This window comes from Carassius carassius, chromosome 21, assembly GCF_963082965.1.
Source record: "Carassius carassius chromosome 21, fCarCar2.1, whole genome shotgun sequence".
In the NCBI taxonomy this organism is placed as follows: domain Eukaryota; kingdom Metazoa; phylum Chordata; class Actinopteri; order Cypriniformes; family Cyprinidae; genus Carassius; species Carassius carassius.
In genome coordinates, this window is record NC_081775.1 from 32888614 (window position 1) to 32909964 (window position 21351).

Genomic DNA, 21351 nt, shown 5'->3' on the forward strand with positions numbered 1-21351 from the left:
GAGGAAACCCCGCGAAAAGTGAGCGGCAGTCGCCAGTCGCGGGAGACGTGACTCACCAGAGCGTGACGTCACGGCGTCTCGAGGATCGCGAGCGGAAGCGCGGGGAAGTTTGAGTTTCTGAGTTCATTCATTCGGACTCATTCATTCTAAACGAACGCTTCCTCACTCTGTGATGCAGTAATATAGAAACAGATCAAGAGTGTAGCCTCGTGAGCTCAACATTAATAGAAAAGGACACATGTAATAAACTAATTCGTGTCGGTAATGATCCACCTCACCCATTCATAACACAAAGGGTTAAAAATCCATGCCATTCATGTGAGGTTACATAACACTTGTTCTGAAAAGTGGAGGGAATTTCACGCGCATTGCCAGTCAACATTATCCTCTTAGGTGATCTTATGTATATGATCGGTGACCTTGAATACATACAGTAAGAATGATGTTTGAGAAGTCTGAATCATTCTCAAACCAGATCAAAGGAGAGTTCACCAAAAAAAAAGGAAAATTGTGTCATGTATTCAGCCTCAAGTTGGTCCAAACCTGTACGAGTTTCTTTCTTCTGCTGAACACTAAAGAAGATATTTGGGAAAATATGGCTGACCAAACAGTTCTTCCATAACAGTGACTTCCATTGCATGAAAAAAAAAAGTAAAAAGAAGTCAATGGGGACCAGAAACTTTAGGGTGGTTAAAATGATAGTATTTTTATTACACGTGCTCATGAATAAAGGCATTTTACCTTCAACATTTGGGTTATATCAGTTATGTTGTTTAACCTCTATGCCTTCGCAAACCAGAATCCATCAGCACTTTCTCTCTTCGATCTTCTATCAAAAATTAATGCATTATTGTTGTATAACCCAAATTTAATCGAATGAACTATAAACATGCATGTTTAATAATTACCTCAAGTGTTGATTCTATACTTTGGATTTCAAAAAGGAAACCTAAACTCTTTAAATCAAGTCTTTTTAAACGTGCATTATTAATATTTCTCACCATAACTGCACCGAATCATGTTCTGCTAGTTCATATAGGTGTAAGTGATGTGGATTGGGTTCTCGTGTTCGCCCTCTGCTGGTGCTACTACACAAACGATCTGAATGTGCATCATTTTATTTTTAAATAGATGTCCCTTTTTATTATATATAGTCACTAGTCAAATCCCACCATAAGAGCGACCTAATCTTAAACAAGCAACTTGCTAAACTGGACCCCAGCCACAAAAACGAAGCTCAGACCTACAATAAAACTTCAAACAAGGTTCCGATGTCTTTATGGTTTAATAATTAACCAGGATTTTCAACGTGTCAGTGATCACTACTGTACACAAGCATATATGCTCATGAGAACAAGAATAAAGAAAACATACGATACATTCTCATGTAGACTTAAGAACATCTTACAGTAAGGTTTTGTTGGCATTAACTAAGAATAAACACCTTTTAACGCATTCATTTTAATTTCTACATTCACATATAAAACCTGTGTTAACACCTATGCTGTGAACTACAAAAAGAGGAAAACAAATCACTCACACAGAAATTGCAAGTAAATTTTACAATAAAATAAAATGCTGTAAAATCTATTCTCAGTGGATAGTTATCTGTTAAGAGTAAAAATACTTAAACTATCACTATATCTCACTATAAATGGACTATTTAAAACTTTGATTTTAAAACCGAATTAAAAACATACAAGCAAAAAAAATCAAAGAGACCAAAGCATTTTTGTAATGAGTTTTAATTCAGATCATTATAAACAGTACAAACACTACAAGAAAAAAAAAAAAAAAAAAACAGAATGAAAGCTGTTCTCCATTCCACCCCCTGCTGTGGTCATAGTGCCATTACACCGGACAGAAAACAAACACGGTCGAGCTCAGCACAGCAGGACCAATCACATTCAACACTAAAAAAACAAAACACATTTGTCTTAAAAGTGTGAGATGGAATGCCTTCGCATTAAAACTGCAAACACGCACAACCGTAGCTACAGAAGAAAACAGAACTGCTAAAATAATGTTAATAAAAAAAAAAACAAACAAAAAAAAAATACGGGGGACTCGAATCTTTTCAAAGTTATTCAACATGCCGAGGTTTCCGTCACGACGTGTTTCTCAGCTCCGAAGTTCATTTCCGTTCATTTGATCTGGAACGACTGTAAACGAGAAGATCAAGCATGTCCGACGTTATTTCTCACAGGAATATCAGTTAAAGTAGTGAAAACACTGATATTCTGATACAAAGTCTAGGTGTCAACTCTCTTCTGGAACACCACCAATATCTACGGTAACATCCTTAAGTGTAAAACTACAGTAAAAAACTACCATTTTAGTTAAATACGTTTTGAACGTTTTATACAATGATAAACTTCTAATTCCTATGGAAGTCCATTCGTACCACTGAATAAAAATATATCTCGCAATAAGTCTGAATATCAAATCTAAACTTGAAATTGCGAGAAAACTCAGAATTGCGAGATAAAACTCGCAACTTTAAGTTTATATTTCACAATTCTGACTCTTATCAAAACTCACACTTGCGAGTTTTATCTCGCAATAAAAGTTTGCAATTGTAAAAGTCAGAATTGCATTTATATCTCGCAATTCTGGTTACATTCATAATTGGTCTGAATAAAAATGGTAGATGGGTCGAATGAAAATACAGTGACAAAAAACTAAGTCACAAAATTACAGCGGTTACCACTTTGTAAACACTATTTATTAGGCTTTATCCAAGGTACATAAATGGCTCATATCAACGGCATAACAGTTTTCTCTGAAGATTCGCAGACACTCTTACCTCCTTGATCGGGAGAAAGATCGCGAGAGCCTGTGGTTCCTTTCGCGAGACAGCGATCTCTCCCTCCGGCGCTCTCTGGAAAGAGATCTAGACAGAATCCAGAATAAAACATTGAGAAAGCGCTCGCAAAACCACGCGAGAAAGCTGCGCGACCAGACGAGACTCTTACCTGCTGCGACTACGACTGAGGCTCCTCCTCCTGGGCGATCTGAAGAAGAGAAGAGGCAGAGCGAGTGAGCGCACAATCAACACACGGACGCACCTCACAAGCCCTGAAACTAACAGTCAAACGCACTCGTCACGCCCTGATACAGGCGTGGAGTGGAGACCTCGCAACACATGAAGCTCGCTTAAGAGCGTTACGCTCCAGTACAGAGAGCTACAAAAGTAGTGCACTAGCAGGAGAAACTCAACAGAAACGCACTGCAAACAACCCCACAGAATGAAGACAGTGAAAGAAAGCAAGAGCAGCTCTCAAAGCCCACGCTGCTTCTGTAACCTGAACCTCCGCTTGGGCTCCCCATCAGTCTGCTAGCCTAAGCTTAACAACGTCTGTCCAGATCTCATACCAACCCTGTTTGTTTCAACTCAACAGGAGATTTCTCCTCATCTTACATCTGTATTCAGCATTTAACTGTATGAAGCAGGAAAAACTTACTAGTCTTTTCGGTTTTCAACAAGCTAGAAAAGGCGAAGGGGAGGACGGCTGGCGGCCGGGGAGCAGAATTGGTGGGAAAGTGCAGGCCAGATGCTGCGAGCTGATTAGCTGGCTTGCGGATGGGGGCTGGATGTAGTGGATTTTTCCTGCTTTTATTGGTTAGCCGAAGGCTGTTGCTGGTGGTTTGTAGTGTAGACATTGGGGAACGTAATACGCTGATTGGTCAGGAATGTGAAGTGGGCCGCTGACGATTGGGTGTTAAGGTTGGAGGAGGAGGAGCTGCTGACAACGACATGCTCAGGAACCAATGGGCTGGTGCGACCTGATGACTGGCAACGCCTGGGTCATGTGACACCAACCCAGCCAGCTGATTGGGGCACGCTGGTCACATGATGCTGAAAGAAGACTAGTAGACTGACTCAGAGGGTGGTGAGGAGAGGCATGGTGGTGACTCTGCAACGGGGTTCATTTTTATTAATATAGCTGATAAGAAAATAAAATAAAAACAACCTTCATGTAAAGTCAAGTCAACAAAAGATTGCATACTCCAACCATTACTAGAGCCGAGCAGATTAATGAAAACTAGCGACTGGGCTTCGGCGTCCAATTTACAAATTAAAATTTGGGTCAAGTTTCAATCCAAAATCAACAGAAACAAAGCCTATCTTGAAGACATTGATGGTTTTCTGCACTGAGAGTTAATCACATTTGTTTATAATGTTACCCCGTCAACCACCGCTGTATTTTATGTATCTCATGCGGATAATGTAGCTATTTTACGAGCAGGCGATTAAAAAAATTATGATTTCTAATAAAATAATGCACCAAACACACACATTAGCCATCAATTCACTAAAACTTAATTTAATTAGTGTTGGATAACGGTTACAGCGATGGGATTTTGTGTGCCAAATCACAATGCAAAAAACAAGCCAAAAAGCATTTGATTTTGGTGTGACACGTAACCTTTTGTCATGATATTAACCCAGTAATTAGCTACTGATTTGCACTGTAACAAAATACCAGAATTTGAGAAGCCCAGTCGAATCACTGTTTAATGGTTATCAATGACAATGAAGATGGAGGAGCTAAAGATCTGCGGCATACGCTGGTCAGAACCGGGACACCCGGCACCGGTGGAGCCTCCAGGACTGGTGGGGGGGGGGGGCAGAATCAGGTTAGTGTCCTCTTGAACACGACCTACGGAGAGACAGGTGAGCTGGAAAACAGGTTTACCTGCGCCTGGGGGCCGGGCTGCGTCTGCGGTAGTCATCACGGCCTGGGCGTCGGCTCCAGGACGGAGGCGGACCCCGGTTACGAGAGCGCTTCTCACCATTGGACAGCTCCACCCTCACTCGGCAACCACAGAGGGTCCTGTGTGACGACATACACAACCCATCAATCAGACCAAATGTCATTGAGTAATGGCTGATTGTTAGTGTTATAATCCACACTCACCGTCCGTCCAGCTCTCTGACGGCATCCGTGGCATCACGAGGGTCCTCAAACTCAACAAAGGCGAAACCGGGAGGGTTCCTGGCCACCCACACGCTCCGCAGCGGTCCGTAGTAGCCGAACGACCTCTCCAGTTCGGATTTGTTCCCATTATTTCCCAGATTCCCAACGTAGACCTTACAGTCCAGAGGGCAGTCTCGATGCATGGCCTCAATCTGCCAAAACAAGATAATTCCCATCAACCTCCAGTGACTCTACACACATAAACTTGAATGAAACTCATAAAAGAAAATTGACAATCCAATCACACGCGTCAGTCATCCACCATCTCTACTCAATGTATTAGTTTCCAACTAATTTCAATAACAAAGCTGACCACCTCCAAACTAATGCTTCTAATGGAGGCGTGGCTGCTTTCGGTCTCCACCCCCCTCTCTTTTCCCTCTTTCTATCTCTCTCAATGATGAATGATGTCTTGTCCTACACGATTACCATTTATTTGTATTGCCAATGCATTGACGGATTACCTGGAAACATGGATACTGACCTTCTACAGTCACTTTTAAGGTGTCTTTACACAGCCAAGTTAAGACTGAATTATTCCTACACCCCAGCTCCATGTATTTAAGTATTCAGTTGTGTTTGCAGTGTAAAAGCCACCTCTGAGCAGCATTAAACCGTGTAAAAACACATCTAACGCCACTTCTAAAGCACTTCTGTGGTGTAAATTTAGCATGAGTGTTGGGTTAACCATTACCAAAATTAATCATGTTTTTATTGTAGGAAATGTGCACTAAAATTTTTTTTTATGTATTGATTAACGTTACCATTTTGTATAAACAAAGTTTTACTTCAAATACGATGCTTAAACTCTGGGTAATGTAGCAAAACCATGGTTAATTTGTGGTTACTAACGTCATGATTTTCAGTTTTCGTAAGGGTTCGAGATCCTTATTAGGCCAAATTATTTAATTTCATATAAAACTAAACTACCGTGTTAGAAAAGTCCAACATATTGAGTAACATTAGTCAAGGAGGGGGAAACCCGCGAGATGAAAACTACAGAAGTAATAAACGCATTTAACGCATAGTCTTTCTTCCGCTTTTGTTCGCGGCTCAAAATGGCGCACGCGTTCACACGCGACTGAACACGAACCACTGTGAAACATAATCGATCTCTGTAACGGGTAAAAACAGCCTGGAGCTGCTGGAAATATTATTAAGACTACTGTTAAACGAATACAGGTAATTAAAGACTCGTAGTAAACGGCTAACGTTAATCGCTAATCCGGGTCAACGGTAAAATGGCGTCTGCACGAAAACACAAAGCAAGCGTTAAAACGCAATTCTATCTTCGAGCGTTCGGAATTAAGCACCAAAAATAACATATTTTTGCGCACTGGAAAATAATCATAGCAAATAAAAGCTGACTTACCGTGAATTTGGGCGTGTTTCTGACCGTGTGAGCCGGATTCCTGGATCAGATCCACTCTGAAATGGCGCAGCGCGGAAATGCGGACGCACTCACGTAATGTACGTATCGACGCACGCTCGAGGGCGGGGCTTCGGATCACGCGTATGAGAAGCCACAAATGAGTTTATTGATCACGAAATGCGATTAAACGAAGCTAAACTACAAATTTTAAGCAAAATACACAAATAGTGTGTGTGTGTGTGTGTGTGTGTGTATATATATATATACATATATATAAATATATATATCAAGACACAGCGTTGTTGTTTTTGATAGAATGTCGATCAAACACGACTGATGTTAGTCAGTCAATGGCCATCTTCCTCAAAAAAGAAGAAAGCTGTTCTTGAAGAAATAGCTCACCTTGATCGAGATATTTTGCTGTAGCAACTCTGTCTTTTGGTTTTGTGTACCAAAGCACTGACATTGATTATGGGATTGACAAAAACCAGCAGGGTTTGCTCTTATTCAGGTCAAAAATGAACTACAAATACCATGGATAAACTATAGTTAACGTAGCAAAATCATGCTTCATTTGTAATAACCATGGTTTTTGAGCTTTATTTGTTTTAAAATCATGGTTAATTTGTTATAACCATGGCTTTTGGGCTATATTTGTTGTAAAATCATGGTTAATTTTTCATAAGGGCCATCACAGTGCATATTGAGATGCTAAATTAGGACTAAAAAGGAACATTGTACCATAAATTTGGGGTTTTCCCTCACAAAAATCAATCTTATGACTTTAGAAGACTTGGAACATAGTGCTTCTTTAATCTAATTATTGTAATATGTCTACGTTAACTGTGCTTTAATTAGACATTTTGGAAATTTGGAAGAACATGGTGGAAATGATGAGCATTTTTGGGTGAACTATCCATGTGAAGTAGTTTTGTGGGTTTGTTGTCATCTGGGCAGTTGCTAATCAGAGATGTTTGACTTTGCAGGAATCATCATCGACGTCCCCATCAAGCGCTTGCATTGCTCACCGTTAGAAACCAAATCTGAGATGTGTTGCTAGGGCTGTGAGAGTCTTCGGCGATGCTGCTGACGTGGAAACACACGCTTACTTTTGAAGTTCTAACGAAAAGGCATTTTAACTAGAACGCTCGTTATGAACGCCAACGGCTTTATCGACTGGGACTTTTCATTTCAACAACCATCCTGCGTCAGTTTTTAACTCTCAACCTTCTCCAATTCTGAGACTCGTCTTCATCTCTTCCCCTGTTTTTAGTAGAAAACACTCATCTCACTGGCTTTCTCAGCAAATTCACATTTCTGATGAGAAACTGAAAGCCAGAAGACCTCAAATTTTAATCCTAGGCTGTGAGCTCAATGAGAACACCAAACCTGTGAAGGAGAAATGGAACGAAACCCAACACAACGATTAATCAGTAGTTTGATGCATCCATTATAAATGATTTTGTGGAAGCAACTAAGGCATATCTGCATGATAATTGGGGCTCAGGAGGAGGAGGGGAAGTGAGGTCACTTCCTGTGTTGGGGACGCCGGGGGTCTATATAAACCCTGGGACCTGAGCAACTGTTGGTCAGTCTTCTGCAGGAGAGCAGACGAGAGAGAGACGACACGTGAGTACTGATGCTCCTTGACTGGAGGTTGTGTGTGAAGTTTTGTTCTGATGAAGGTCTGAGTTGGTGTTTCTGTTCTTCAGCTCGAGGCGTTTCAGTGTTTCTGCTGATGATGTTGAAGACACAGAGATCTCAGCAGCGCGTCGCTCTCATGATACTGATGGTGATCACAGCCGTGCAGTGTCAGGAGGACCAGAGGTTATCTGTCTGTCTGTCTATCTATCTATCTATCTATCTATCTATCTATCTATCTATCTATCTATCTATCTATCTATCTATCTATCTATCTATCTATCTGTCTGTCTGTCTGTCTGTCTGTCTGTCTGTCTGTCTGTATGTGTCTGCCTGCCTGTCTGTCTGTCTGTCTGTCTGTCTGTCTGTCTGTCTATCTATCTGTCCATCCGTCCGTCTGTCCATCCATCATCCATCCGTCCATCCATCCATCCATCCATCCATATATCAGTGCTGAAGCTACAAGTGGCCCGGTTGTGCAATGGCCCACCCAGTGAGAAGCTGCTCATTTTCCAGATTAATGTTATTTATCGAAAGATAATAATTATAAATGGTTAGTTTCACTATAACTTCATATATGTGTTTTAAAATATATTAAATGTGAGTTTTCATGGTCAATTACAGGCAGATTATTAATTTTCCCTCTTCCTATTGGTGCTTATCATCCGCTTGTCAAAATAATGATTGGTCAGTTTCTGTTAGTCCCACCCACAATTATGTTAATGACGCGAAGACCCGCATGTTTGAAAATAGTGTTCGATTTGAAAGTTGAATTCGAAATTAGTGAAACAAACCTCTTTCAGAATTTAAAAAGTATCCACTGGATTTCAAATGAAATGTAAGTCCTAGCACTGAATCTGGAGTATCTACAAATGAAACCAGACCAGCGGGGGATGGATTTATAGATTAGAAACTTCTGAGACATTCTTTGTGGAAAGAAAAAATAAACATACGCTAGATACTCTTCTCCACAACGAACTGCACATTTTCAGCTGTGCTCGTTTCTACACTACTCGATATCTCCTTTGAACGAACTGAGACACTTTATTATGAGTCCATCTGCGAAGTCCCATCGTCTGAGGTAATGCTTTACATACAGTAAACTCTATGTAACGTTAGCCAATGCCTTAACTAACATTAACAATGTTGACATGGGGGAAGTCGTGGCCTGGTGGTTAGAGAATCGGACTCCCAATCGAAAGGTTGTGAGTTCGAGTCCCGGGCCGGCAGGAATTGTGGGTGGGGGGAGTGCATGTACAGTTCTCTCTCCACCTTCAATACCACGACTTAGGTGCCCTTGAGCAAGGCATCGAACCCCCAACTGCTCCCCGGACGCCGCAGCATAAATGGCTGCCCACTGCTCCGGGTGTGTGCTCACAGTGTGTGCTCACAGTGTGTGTGTGTGTGTGTGTGTGTGTGTGTGTGTGTGTGTGTGTGTGTGTGTGTGTGTGCACACTTTGGATGGGTTAAATGCAGAGCACGAATTCTGAGTATGGGTCACCATACTTGGCCGAATGTCACTTCACTTCAATGAAAAATACATTTAATATCTGTTGACATTAGTTCATACAATTTAAATTTTTCGTTAGCTCAGGTACGGTTATCAGATAAAACTTTTAATAATGTATTAGTAACTGTTGAAATGAATGTAGTAATGTTGTATTGAATCTCTGTGCTGTAGCCTATTTTGTGCTGTTGGCATTCTGATGTGCAGTTTTCATTTGCTCCACTTTGCCCACCCGGTTTAACACGTCTGTCGTCGCCCCGGGTCGATCTATCAGTGTGTCCCTCCCTGTTTTGACCCAGTCTCACGCAGTTCTGCTGTGATTGTCCCCCTGCAGCAGGAGGGCGGTCACAGAGCATCAGCTGATGCACGATCGCGGTCGCTCCATCCAGAGTCTGAGGCGCTTGATCTGGCTGTCCAGCGCGATCGAGGGGCTCCACACGGCGCAGGCGCGCGCACTGAGCGCTGTCGAGGACGAGCCGGACAGCAGGTGGCGCGCGCAGCCCAAGAGAGCGCTCGAGACGCTTCTGAGTGACGTGTACAGACCACACCTCCTCACCGCTGCGCTCGAGGACGGAGGGAAATAACATCATCTCGAAGACACGTCCGAGTCACCGAGGACTGTCCACCCGTCTACACTGATGTCTACACTCATTATGATCAACAACACGCTGTTCTACACAAACCACGCTGATTATAACGCAGGCGATGTAGCTGTGTCTCCATCTGCGCAGACGCAGAACTGCTGCTGTGTAAATCTGTCCGTCAGTCTTTAAACATTTCTATTTGAGACATGCTAGATACCATGGTACTTCAAACACACCACCTAGTGTCACATATGGTTTCCACAGAGTACTTTGTGACTGTATTTATTTACACACGTGCATAATGATAGTACTTTTTTGGGTGGAAGTATTTCTGGTGTGCATTTATTCATCGGATGTCATGGTATGCGTGTTTGGACAGGGTTCAGATATCTAGTAAATCATTCTTGCTATTATATTTATTTATATGGACGGCTATAAACCGATCGTATTTTTGATTTACTATGTGTGTGTGTGATTAAAGATGCTTTTAAGTACATCGATGTCTCATTTCGGATTAAACCGTTCAAATGAAACTAATTTTATATTCGTAACACATAAAACAAAGCACCGCACACCAAGAATCGAGTTTTATTCGTTTTCCAAACTAGTGAAAGTAGTTCCTCGGGTGACATTTTTATTTTTTTATTGCTTGCACAATATCTCCAACACTTTCATACACACCTGCAACATTACTTTCAGTTTAATTAATACAGAATCATATTTCACAGTTCTCAGTATGAATTTGTACTTAGACCAGCGTGAATATAAAATGATGAATAAAAACTGTATGCAATATGAAACGTGTCGCAGCAAAACAACGTATATAAAACGAATTATTAAAAAGTATAAATCCTCTTTACTTCACAGAACTACAGAAAACATGAAAATGTTACTAAATGAGTCTGTTAGTATTGTAGTAGTTCACATAATGTATTTAAACACTTCTCAACGTGTGGACGCAGAAGGTGAAAACTGTGTCTTTGGCACATTTCTCTCTCTCGTTCACACAAACACACACATTCTCTTCACTGTTGGACAGGAGTTTAGTCTGCTATGGCTTCTTTAGCCTGCAAGAGATAAAAAACAATTGCTTTAATTGACAAAAATAGGTTTAGGACGCCTCTCAGAACATCTTGACCCAGAAGCTTCAGTGAAGGAGACCTGAGTCATCAGATGAAATCAGATATTCTGAGACAGACACACAAACTGCTGACTGTCCAGATCGTCTCAGAGATCCTGAATGTGTACAAACAGTAGGATGGTAACATGCTATTCTGAACACAGCCACTCTACATTCACCCTAACAAAACAAGACACTCCCAGAATGCATTGCAGCTTGTTTTGAAGAACTGGTTTCTAACAATTTTTGGGTCCTTGAGCGTTCTTATTTGGTAATTAATTTGGTATTATTCATTAATTTTAGTTACTGTTTTAGTAATTTTTATAGTTAAAACCTTTGTTAAAACTTTGCTTTGGATTCTAGTTTAAATATTTTTTTATTTTGTTTCAGTTAATGTTTGTTTTATTTCAAGAACAAACAATTTTTATGGTTTTAGTGAACTGTACCTGCTTTAATCTCGATATTTGTATGTGCTACATGTCTTTGTAATTATTGACTAGATAGCATGCTGATGTTTAGTCTCGCACAAAAGCATTAAAAAATATTGTGTTGTTTTTTTGTGCATGATGGGTGTAAAATCTTAGCTTAGCCACATGCTAACGCCAAGTGCTGGTTTGACTCTTTGTGTGTGTTAACGATGGTCAATAAAATTTCAGCCTGTGATGAGTATTTCAAATCAAACGGTTAAGCAAGCACATCTCTTTATGATAAATAGTAAACAAAATGTTGTATTACACCGCAGTTGTATTTAAGTATTTTTTAGTAAAAAAATATATTGTGCATTTTATTGATAGTTGAAGCTGAAGTAATTTTGTCGTGTAAAATTTTAATTTAAATATGTATATAGTTTTCAAATTCATTTTTGTATCATTTAAAAAAAGTTAAGACTCGTCCACGTCCTCCTAAAATTTCTCGTTTGAACACACCCCCACATATCTACGTCACTATGTGGGAAGATTTGCTTAATGCTGCCCAAATGTTCACGGAAAGTAAGAAGGTGTAACTTTTATTTAACTTCTATGATCTATACAGGTGGAGCTGGGGAAGGTGGAGGGCTTCTGAACTGTGCTGCTGTTACTGCTACAGCAAGCACTAGCCAAGTATTTGAATGTTGAGCTGCGAGCTCATTGGCCACCGATACAGGAGAGAACCAATCAGCCGTGCCATGTGATAATGATGTCATTAGGTCATAATGAGTAAGACCTTTTTAATGCCGGAACTTTGTATTGCATTACCAGTAATACACAAAATTATGTTACTTTTTAGCATCCTCAAATGACCCCTTTAAAGGGAAAGTTCACTCAAAAATGAAAACTCTGTCAATAATTTCAAAAGTGAGTTATTAATGACAGAATTCACTGTAATATTTACACTACAATATCCCTGTTTCAGTGTCAGTATTTGTGTGTGATGCATATGTCTGTGTGAGTGTTTGTTAGAGATCGTCTCTTACATCACTGCAGGATGTCGGCCAGTTTGTCTTGGTAGTACTCGTAGTTCTCCTGGCAGTCCTCCCACAGCACGAACGTCTGCTCGTCGTTCTCCACGAACGTGTTCCAGGTGTAGGTGAAGTCCAGCGGCTTCATCATGCGCAGTTTGCAGCCGGCGGCCACCAGCGCCTTTAGCCCCGCCTGGATCTCAGGCTCCTCCCACTCGAAGAGCCGTGCGGAGTAGATGGACAGATGGAGGCTCTTCCTGGCCTTCAGGATCTCGGCCAGCTTCATGGCGCAGGCGGAGCACGGGCTGGACGACATGTACCAGGTGACGGTGTATTTGAGGGCGGGGTCGTAGTTGGGCAGCACCTGCTGGAAGAAGGCCTCCTCGGCGTGGCCGCTCGCGTGCTCGTCCTCGATGAAGCCCCTGAGGAGCCCGCTGGCTCCGGGCCCTTGGTCCACCAGGTAACACAAGAACGTCTTGTTCCGGCCGGATGAATACTCCACGTTCTTGAACTGGAACTTGTAGAAAAATGGGTCCATGCGATCCCTGTGGACACATCAGGAGGTGAAGTCAATACATGCATGGAGTCCCTACTGGAGCCTCCTTGCGACTGTGTTAAAACTATTGATTTCTCAATTTTGATTAACCCAATATCAAAGTCATAACCATGTCTTGAATATATATGTAGGAGATTTCCAAAATATCTTCATGGAACATGATCTTTACTTAATATCCTAATGATTTTTACAACCCATACAATGTATTGTTGTCTATTGCTACAAATATATCTGTGATACTGATGACTGCTTCTGTGCTGCAGGATATTTCATAAGTGAGCGAAACTTAATGAAAGATTATAATCACAATAATCCTTTTGCTTTATTACGTTTGGTAAGAAACAAAGTCTTAGTGTTTAAATTCTGTCACTATAATTACGAAGCAAATTCTGCTGTTCGATAGGCAGTGCAAGTAAACAATAATCTCTAAAATAATCTTTAATAGCAGTTACAGGACTAAATAAACATGAACAAACCTCAGAACATACCAAAATGAATAATGTCAATTGCAGAAGTTTCTAAACAACGTCAAGTAAATTCCAATATAATCAAATGAATGAATATATTGAATCAAACTGTAGCGAATCACAGATGTATTGTATGGTGGAATGTGTCTCAGTAGCCTGTGAGGGGGTTTCTGTGGTTGTTTTTAACAGCTCCTTCACCGGCTGACAGATAGAAGGGCTGTTGGGGTTATAAATACCCTCGGCGGGGGCAGAACTTTATTCTTGGTCTCTGACCCATATACAGAGCCCACGGTCTGGAGGCATTGTGTGCCAGATCAACCTGATTCAACACACACCTGCTACCAGATGATCCACAACAATTCACAGCTTCAATGTGTCGACAGAATCAAACCCATCAGCGACGGGTTATCAAGCACATTTACATTCATACATTCAAACATTAGTTTCATAAGCCAGAGATCTCATTAAGAACTCAGACATTTCTCATCAAGCTGCTCCGCTTTCATTTCATAGACTCCTCCTGGATGATGACTGGGTTGTTTTATTTCTGTTTGGGAGTTTTAGGAAAAGCATCTGACACCTTAACAAAATGTAATTCCAGCTCCAATCTGACTGACTTCCTCAAAAAGGTACTTTAGTTCCAGTCAAAAACTGACCGTCTAGAGTTCTTGAATTGGCTCCTCTGGACTCTAACAATGTTCTTGATGTTTCCGGTTCTCTAAAGCAGCGTATGGACGCTCTGGTGTTATTTTTAAGAGCGTGTTCTTTAGACGACACACAGCGAGACACATCACGGCCTGTCAGGACTGAGCTTGGTGGGGGTTGGGTTGGATTTATCTGCGTTCAGTGCACACATTCCCCAATAGATTCACAGATACACGCCAATGGAGAAACACGCTTTACACTCGTAAAAATAAAGGGTTTTGGCATCAGTGGTTCCCTGAAGAACATCCATGGAACTTTCCAAAAGTACTTTTTAATTTTCATAATTTTCAATGAATGTATATAGTGCCAAAAATAAAAAAATAAATAAATTCAGCAATAACTTCTTGCAATTCAATTCTACCTTGACCTGACTGATCCAGATTTACTAAACCACTGGCTACTGGGTGATCTAAAACATCCAGAATAGAACCCTCCTGCCTTTAAGCCAAATAGCTTGCTGATTTTTTGTTTATTTTACTGACATCTGTATATGAGTACTATTATATCTGCCATCTCTGATGAATTTGGCAGTGTTTTCTCTACCTTAGCGCTGTTTTGATCTTACTATTTGAATGCATGGATCCTTAGACTTTCCTGGAGTTTACCAGTTGATCTGATCTTTTTATTTTCAGAATGTATTGTTGACAGTGCGAAACTGATACATTTAGACTACTACTGTTATGCTGTATAAATACTTATTTACATTAGTTGGCATATGCGCCAATGTACGTTTCTGACAGTGGATGCCCACACTCCAGGTTGCATTTATTAAACTCAGAAGGGGAGGATAATGTCTGATCGATAGAAAGCGTGTCTGTTTTATATTAGAGTGAATGAATGGGAATCCACCTGCGAGCAGAGAGATTTGCGCTCACGCATTTGTACTCTGGACATTTGTCATTAAAATAACTCAATAGAAAGCGCCTCAAACAAACTAGAAGAAATTTGTGTTTGAAAGCTGAGAATTAAAAACATATTATTTTATATCTTTATATTCCGTCGGTGGGGCTCTAGCACTGAGGTCTGTACTTATTCCTTTGAGCCGTGCACGCAGTCGTCATCAATGGAAAAACCCCACATCCCTAATCCTAACCATTGCATATCATATATAATGCACATATATATAAAGTCAATTTATGCATATAAACAGAATGCCAAAATATAAACAGAAACTTGTGGTATTGAGATGCACTTTCCTAATTTACGATAAAAGCATGCATATATTTTTATTTTAAGACAATCATATATTCTCTTGGGCTTTGAATTTGACACGTGTTTTGTGGAATCACACACTTTTAGAATTCTGCATTTCTCCAGAAGTCTCTTATCAGGGTTCATTTTGAAAATGAAACATCTGTCATCCTTTACACACCCTCGTCTCATTACAAACCCGCATGACTGTTTCTCTTCAGTGGAACATTTAGTAGATTGTTCATGTTGAAACACTTACTAGAACCTAAAGAGAAGTGGTCCAAGAACTGAGCCCTGAGGCACCCCTGTATCTAGATCAGGGGTTTTCAAACTGTGGGTCGCGACCCACTCGTGGGTCACGGAATGGAACAAGGTGGGTCGCACAAAGTCACTTGGCTGCAGCTAATTTTGCGTTTCAATGACACACAGACACTAACACAGTTCAGTCTAGGGCTGCACGAATGTGACGAGTGGGGCGGGGCCTAGTGCCATGGGAACAGAGCTAGGCCGGTGGAGTGATTGGGAAATGAGCAACACTCACCGGTCTCAAGAACCACGGAGGAGATCGGAAAGATACAAAAGAGGAGCGATGACAGTGAAGGACGAGAGAGGACCAGGCCTGGGTTTTATTTTGTGTTTGTTTTTTATTTGTGCACGGCAGTCATCCGAGAGGGGCTGTCGCGCTGTTTTGTGTTTATTTGGTTATTAAAACTTTGTTTGATTGTCCGCCGGTTCCCACCTCTTTCCACGAAGGAGTCATCGAGGCGGTGGGCTGGAGTGAGTTCGCCCCCCCCCCCCCCCCCCCCCCCCCGGCAACTCACTCCAGCCCACCACATCGAGCACCCTCGGCGGCAGACTCCTTCGCCCTGCTCGATGGCACTGCGGATTCACCCCAGCGGCGAAGGATCTTCGGCAGCGCGCCCCTCCTTCCTCCCTGGCTTCGGCACCAGTGTAAAACATTAAAATCTTCACAATCACAGGAAGAAGGAGGCGGGAACTGGGAACCCACTCATCACAACGATATAGCCCACCAACATTAATAATGAACTGCAATATCCTTAGTGTGATTTTCAAATTGCAATTAAGTCCGTGTGCGTTGCGTGTTTTGAAGGTCTCAGAGCAATGTCATTAAAAGGTTCAATCGGTCTTTTTTTACCTATTTCACAATTATTTTAATCTCCAAACTGTTTTAGATAGTTCTGCTTTGCTTCTTATGCTTTTCTAAAAAAGTGTTGGATTGTGCTCCGTTCTCGCCGACACACACGGAAGGATCATGAATGCAACAAAACACAGCAGCGCAGATCACACTTCACTGGAGTGAGCCTGCTTCACGTTTTTATGGACACTACATATTTTAACGCCAGTAAACAAAAATTAAAACTTGTAAATTTGTAGTGAAATTTTCAGTTGTACTCTAAAATAAAATGGTTATTTTTCTTAAATACTTAATTTCTGTCATAAAAATTTTAAGTAAGATTAGGTTTAAAGTAATTTCACTCGTTGTTTTTTTTTTTTTTTTAATATTTTGGTGGGTCGTGAAATATATTACACTTGTCTAGGTGGGTCGTGGAATGGAAAAGTTTGGGAACCACTGATCTAGATGTTGTGACTTGGACACATCACCTCTCCAAGATACCTTGGAGGTAAGACTCACACCACTGGCAAAAAACAAAACAAGCAAACAATTAAGCCCCCCCGCCTGACCTTTTGTCCAATGGAAGGGCTCAATGGATGTTAAAAGTTCTTCATGGAACCACTGATGCCTACTTAGAAGACTGTGTTAATCTTTGTGTGTGGAACACTCAATTATGGCTTCATTCCCTTAAATCTCATGATTTGTTTTTGTTTTTAATAATTAATATATTCTGCTAGAATTCATCAATGATCCCAAGCACACTTGGTTGTCACGTGACTGATTGTGATTTATTATGTTTGTGTGCAAATGTATGACTTATTAGTTGGGTCTGTTCCACAAAACAAAGCGGTTTTATGATTCTCAAGTAATAATGACTAATTTTATGATGTTTTCAGAAGTTCATACGCTCTACCAAACATCTCTTGTGTTCCGCAGAAGCAGGAAAGCCAGAAAGTACCTTAAATGATGAGAAATCTCTGATTTCCAGCTTGATTTCTTCTCGTCTGATGATTTTTCTGACTCACCCGGTGATGATCTCAAACGGTGGCAGCTCCATGGGCTCCGGTTTCTCAGCGTTCTCTCCGTTCGCCGGGGCTCCGTTTCCGGTGGCGGCCTCTCCGGTCTCCTCCGGCACGCTTGTCCCGTTCACCTCGACTTTCTCTCCTTCTTTAGGGGGTTTCTCCTCTTTCTTGGCCTCATTTTCTGCTTTTTCTTTCCTCCTGACGGTCAGTCGAGAGCTGACACCTGCGCTGCTGCTGCTCTTTCTGTCGGCCATCTCTGAAACTGAACACACACACACCTCAGTATTTATAACAGCACTGGAGTGTGTGTGCAGCTGTCGGCCTGTTCTATTAAAAGACCTCCTGGTCACAGAGACGATAGATAAATGAGATCTCACACAGGACATATATTCTACATTTAGATGCTTCTTTCTCATGTCAATTTTTTTAATGTTGGAGCAAAGGCCTCGTGTGCAAAGCCTCTCATGATGCACCTCGTGAACTTCCAGAGTTGGAATCTAGACGATCAAGAAGATCAAAGGGAAGAGGGTTTTCTTTAGTCTCACCTTTTCATTCCTGCATCATTCCCAGACTTATGTGTGGGATTTTTCATAAGAACACCATTGCTTTAACACATGGGGAAAATAAGTATAGATATGCTGATATAAGGAAAAAAGAGAATTTTCTAAAATATTTTCAATAAATGATCAAAAATGTATTGACAAAAAAAAAAAAAAAAATTCAGTTTTGATGTTTAAAGGAAATACTAGTAATAAATTAGGGTTTTTTTAAGCAATATATGAAAAAGAAAAAAGATGCCTTGATCTAGGTTATATTTCATCCATATTTAGTCTACATGTAGGCTTCTGTAACACATACATTATATGAAGGTTGAAACTATATTTTCAATTTCAAAAAATTATTTTATTGAACTTATTTAAAATATATTTTGGAAAACCTGAATTCGTTCGTAACGAAGTTTTGCTTGTTTTATGGGAAAATATTTTTTAAAAGTCACTGAAACACACTTGAGATGCTCCTGTAAGAGTTGCTTTAATTGGGAGTATCGTAAATCTACCAAATCGTAACATCGTGCGCTGTGGAGATTCTGAAGCACATCGGGCTCGTTTTTAAGGATTTTAGACGCATTTTACTGCATGAGCATAACGCTAGCGGTCCGTGACGTCATCTACAGACGTGTGACGCGAGGCGCGCGCTTCGCCTGATAAACTGCTGTCAGTCATCCGTGTTCATTCTCTCCTGAGGTGATGAAAACTGTTAGTAAACATCGGCATTGTGATACTGTATAAACAGACACGCTCGGCTAGTGTTTAAGTTGAGGACAGATGAGATTAGAGTTCACGTTTATCTTATTCACTTAAAGGCTTCAGGGTTAAGCTGCTTCAAACCAATCCGTTCGTTACATTGTGAAGCTTTACACTAATGTAAACAATTTGACGTGTGAGTGGATAAAAGCAGCGAGAACATCCGAGACAACTTATAAATGTAAATTATGTGCTTAATATGCAGTTTACGCGGTTTATTACAGCTATGGTTACATATTAACAACGAGTTGGCTATATGGAGAGAGCCAAATTCTTTTGAACTTTTAAATTTGAAGATCAGGGTAAATTTAACTTTGTCTTCTGGGAAACATGTATCTTCTGTTGTTTCGAAAGTCTATACTAAATGAAAAAAAAAACATGATATTCAGGCAAAACAGGAAAAATTTACATATCTCCATTCTGTTCAAAAGTTTTCACACCCCGGCTCTGCATGGTTTCTTCTTCTGGAGCATCAGTGAGTGTTTGGACCTTCTGTAATAGTTGTGTTTGAGTCACTCAGTTGACCTCAGTGTGAAAAGATGGATCTCAAGATCACGCTGTCATTGTTGGAAAGGGTTCAAATACACAAAAATGCTGGAAAACCAAAGAATTTGTGGAGGATTTGAAGGATTTTTCTGAAGAATAGCAGACAGTTTAACTGTTCAGGACAGTTGAACAACTGACTCATGAACAACTATCACTAAACACAAACACACAGCTGTGAATCATTCAGCTAACATCACAGTGTTAAGAACCAAGGGGATGAAAACTGTAAAGTTTCCAACATGTTTTTTACCATGATACCCAAATTCATGTACCATGGTATTCACATGGCATTGCAGGTAATTTCCAAGAATATTATGATAATGTAAATACAACAAACCATTGATACTTCCTGGTACTTTTTGTAAGTATAAAAATAGCATGGAACATGTCCAAAAAATACAACAGTGTATGGTAGCCTCCTTTATTTCCAGCAGTTTGAAGTACTTGCAGTATCCGGATCTCTCCGCATGGTGGCAGGAGTTTCACAATTATTGAGTCAGACAGTGAGCAGCTCTTATTAACTTCATTAACTAGCCTATTAATGGAGTCTGGAGCAGTTAATATCTTTGGGAAGTCGACAGAAGGAATTCCTCGCTGTCACACTGACCTTCATGCTTTGCTTGATGTGGTGAATATATAACAGACCCCAAGCTGAGCGAAACACACACAGACTAGTGTTTGCCATCACGCCTGGGACTTCCCTATGACTTCTGTTATTTAAATTAAAGCTAATTACGATTACAAACAAAAGCCAACCCTGTCCAGTCCATTACTGACAACATTAGGAAATTTCTATGTGAAAAAAAGAGTCATTGAGAATTTTTTGCCTTTTTTTATATGATGTTAGTCATAATGGCTTCAGACTAACTTTAAGCTTTAATTATGAATCATTAATTTGATAGTAAGTAGTGAGGTAAAGAGATTTCATCTGATTTAGTTCTTTATAATCAAAAGTATAGCTCATCATCAGGAGAGATGAATACCTTTCCGAAATGCAATTAAAAACATGTTAGGTTTGACCTTTGAAAACATGACCTTTATAATACTGTATTATAAATTGTTTATCTCTGTCTCCCATGCAGGTGATTGTATTTATTTATTCTCTTATTTCACCAATAAAACATCTCAAGTCAGAAAACAAAGAGTATGTTTATTTGATCACATCTGCAGTAGGTTCTTAGGAAAACCACACAGACTTCTTAAGTTATATTAGCGAGGATCTGGTTTAAATAACAAGGAGCTCTTCAAAATGCTGCTTCTTAGTATTTGCAACAATTTTTGCAAAGAATTCTGCCCATACAAATACAGACAAACTAATGACTGATGGATGGGTTCGCACTTTCTACTCTATTGAGTGTTTAATCGACATGAGGCAAGACAGGTAGAGAGAGCGACAGGTGGGTGATAAGGTGATAGACGCCTCCACATTTGGAAAGTCTTGCGGTCTCGAGAATAATTTATCTTCAACAGAACCTGTTCATTTGCATTCCAAGACATCTTTAACAATCATGAGTGTTGACAAGAAATGGAAAAAGAGCTGCAGTTATCAGGGGAGGAAAAATGTGAAGAGAATAACATGGAAACATCTTAATTTGGATCACATGATGAACTGCTATTTTTAGTACCATGGGCTAGCAAATTAAGTAAAAAAAAAGAAATCGAAAAGCCAGTGCACGTATGCATGGTAACATGGACTTCCGTTCATATATGGTGGTATTTACTTTACAATGGTCCACAAAAAAGATTGCAAACATAAATTCTGCTCATATGAATCGCTTTAG

General features: G+C 40.4%; 3 protein-coding genes across 4 annotated transcripts; 1 reads left to right on the forward strand and 2 right to left on the reverse strand.

Annotated features, from left to right (window-relative positions):
- Nucleotides 1-1727: 1727 nt before the first annotated feature.
- Nucleotides 1728-6496, reverse strand: LOC132098188 (serine/arginine-rich splicing factor 3). Its single transcript, XM_059504371.1, has 6 exons — nucleotides 6355-6496; nucleotides 4923-5134; nucleotides 4701-4838; nucleotides 2976-3014; nucleotides 2807-2893; nucleotides 1728-2162 (listed from the first exon to the last, which is right to left on the reverse strand). The coding sequence occupies exons 2-6, from the start codon at nucleotides 5123-5125 to the stop codon at nucleotides 2135-2137; spliced, it is 495 nt and encodes a 164-aa protein (XP_059360354.1). The 5' UTR covers nucleotides 5126-5134; nucleotides 6355-6496; the 3' UTR covers nucleotides 1728-2134.
- Nucleotides 6497-7852: 1356 nt separating this feature from the next.
- pth4 (parathyroid hormone 4) lies at nucleotides 7853-10580 on the forward strand. 2 transcript variants are annotated; one of them, XM_059504373.1, is made up of 3 exons: nucleotides 7853-7983; nucleotides 8067-8181; nucleotides 9837-10580. In XM_059504373.1, exons 2-3 carry the CDS (start codon nucleotides 8093-8095, stop codon nucleotides 10084-10086), a joined length of 339 nt encoding a protein of 112 aa, XP_059360356.1. In that variant the 5' UTR covers nucleotides 7853-7983; nucleotides 8067-8092; the 3' UTR covers nucleotides 10087-10580. The 2 variants fall into 2 exon arrangements, with proteins under 2 accessions (XP_059360356.1, XP_059360355.1); XM_059504372.1 differs by lacking the exons at nucleotides 7853-7983; nucleotides 8067-8181 and adding an exon at nucleotides 8926-9076.
- Nucleotides 10581-12615: 2035 nt separating this feature from the next.
- Nucleotides 12616-17992, reverse strand: LOC132097287 (C->U-editing enzyme APOBEC-2-like). The gene is made up of 2 exons (XM_059502918.1): nucleotides 17724-17992; nucleotides 12616-13189 (listed from the first exon to the last, which is right to left on the reverse strand). The coding sequence occupies exons 1-2, from the start codon at nucleotides 17972-17974 to the stop codon at nucleotides 12661-12663; spliced, it is 780 nt and encodes a 259-aa protein (XP_059358901.1). The 5' UTR covers nucleotides 17975-17992; the 3' UTR covers nucleotides 12616-12660.
- Between the last annotated feature and the right edge of the window lie 3359 nt (nucleotides 17993-21351).

What these genes read in the sequence shown, in the direction of transcription:
- LOC132098188 (XM_059504371.1), bottom strand. Translation starts at nt 5,125, where the DNA reads ATGCATCGAGACTGCCCTCTGGACTGTAAGGTCTACGTTGGGAATCTG. An exon ending in GTCAGAGAGCTGGACGGACG is followed by an intron (nt 4,839 to 4,922) that starts GTGAGTGTGGAT and finishes GTCGTCACACAG; the next exon opens with GACCCTCTGTGGTTGCCGAG. An exon ending in TCTTTCTCCCGATCAAGGAG is followed by an intron (nt 2,163 to 2,806) that starts GTAAGAGTGTCT and finishes TCTCGTTTACAG; the next exon opens with TCGTTCCAGATCAAATGAAC.
- LOC132097287 (XM_059502918.1), bottom strand. Translation starts at nt 17,974, where the DNA reads ATGGCCGACAGAAAGAGCAGCAGCAGCGCAGGTGTCAGCTCTCGACTG. An exon ending in CCGTTTGAGATCATCACCGG is followed by an intron (nt 13,190 to 17,723) that starts GTGAGTCAGAAA and finishes ATGTGTCCACAG; the next exon opens with GGATCGCATGGACCCATTTT.
- pth4 (XM_059504373.1), top strand. Translation starts at nt 8,093, where the DNA reads ATGATGTTGAAGACACAGAGATCTCAGCAGCGCGTCGCTCTCATGATA. An exon ending in CAGTGTCAGGAGGACCAGAG is followed by an intron (nt 8,182 to 9,836) that starts GTTATCTGTCTG and finishes GTCCCCCTGCAG; the next exon opens with CAGGAGGGCGGTCACAGAGC.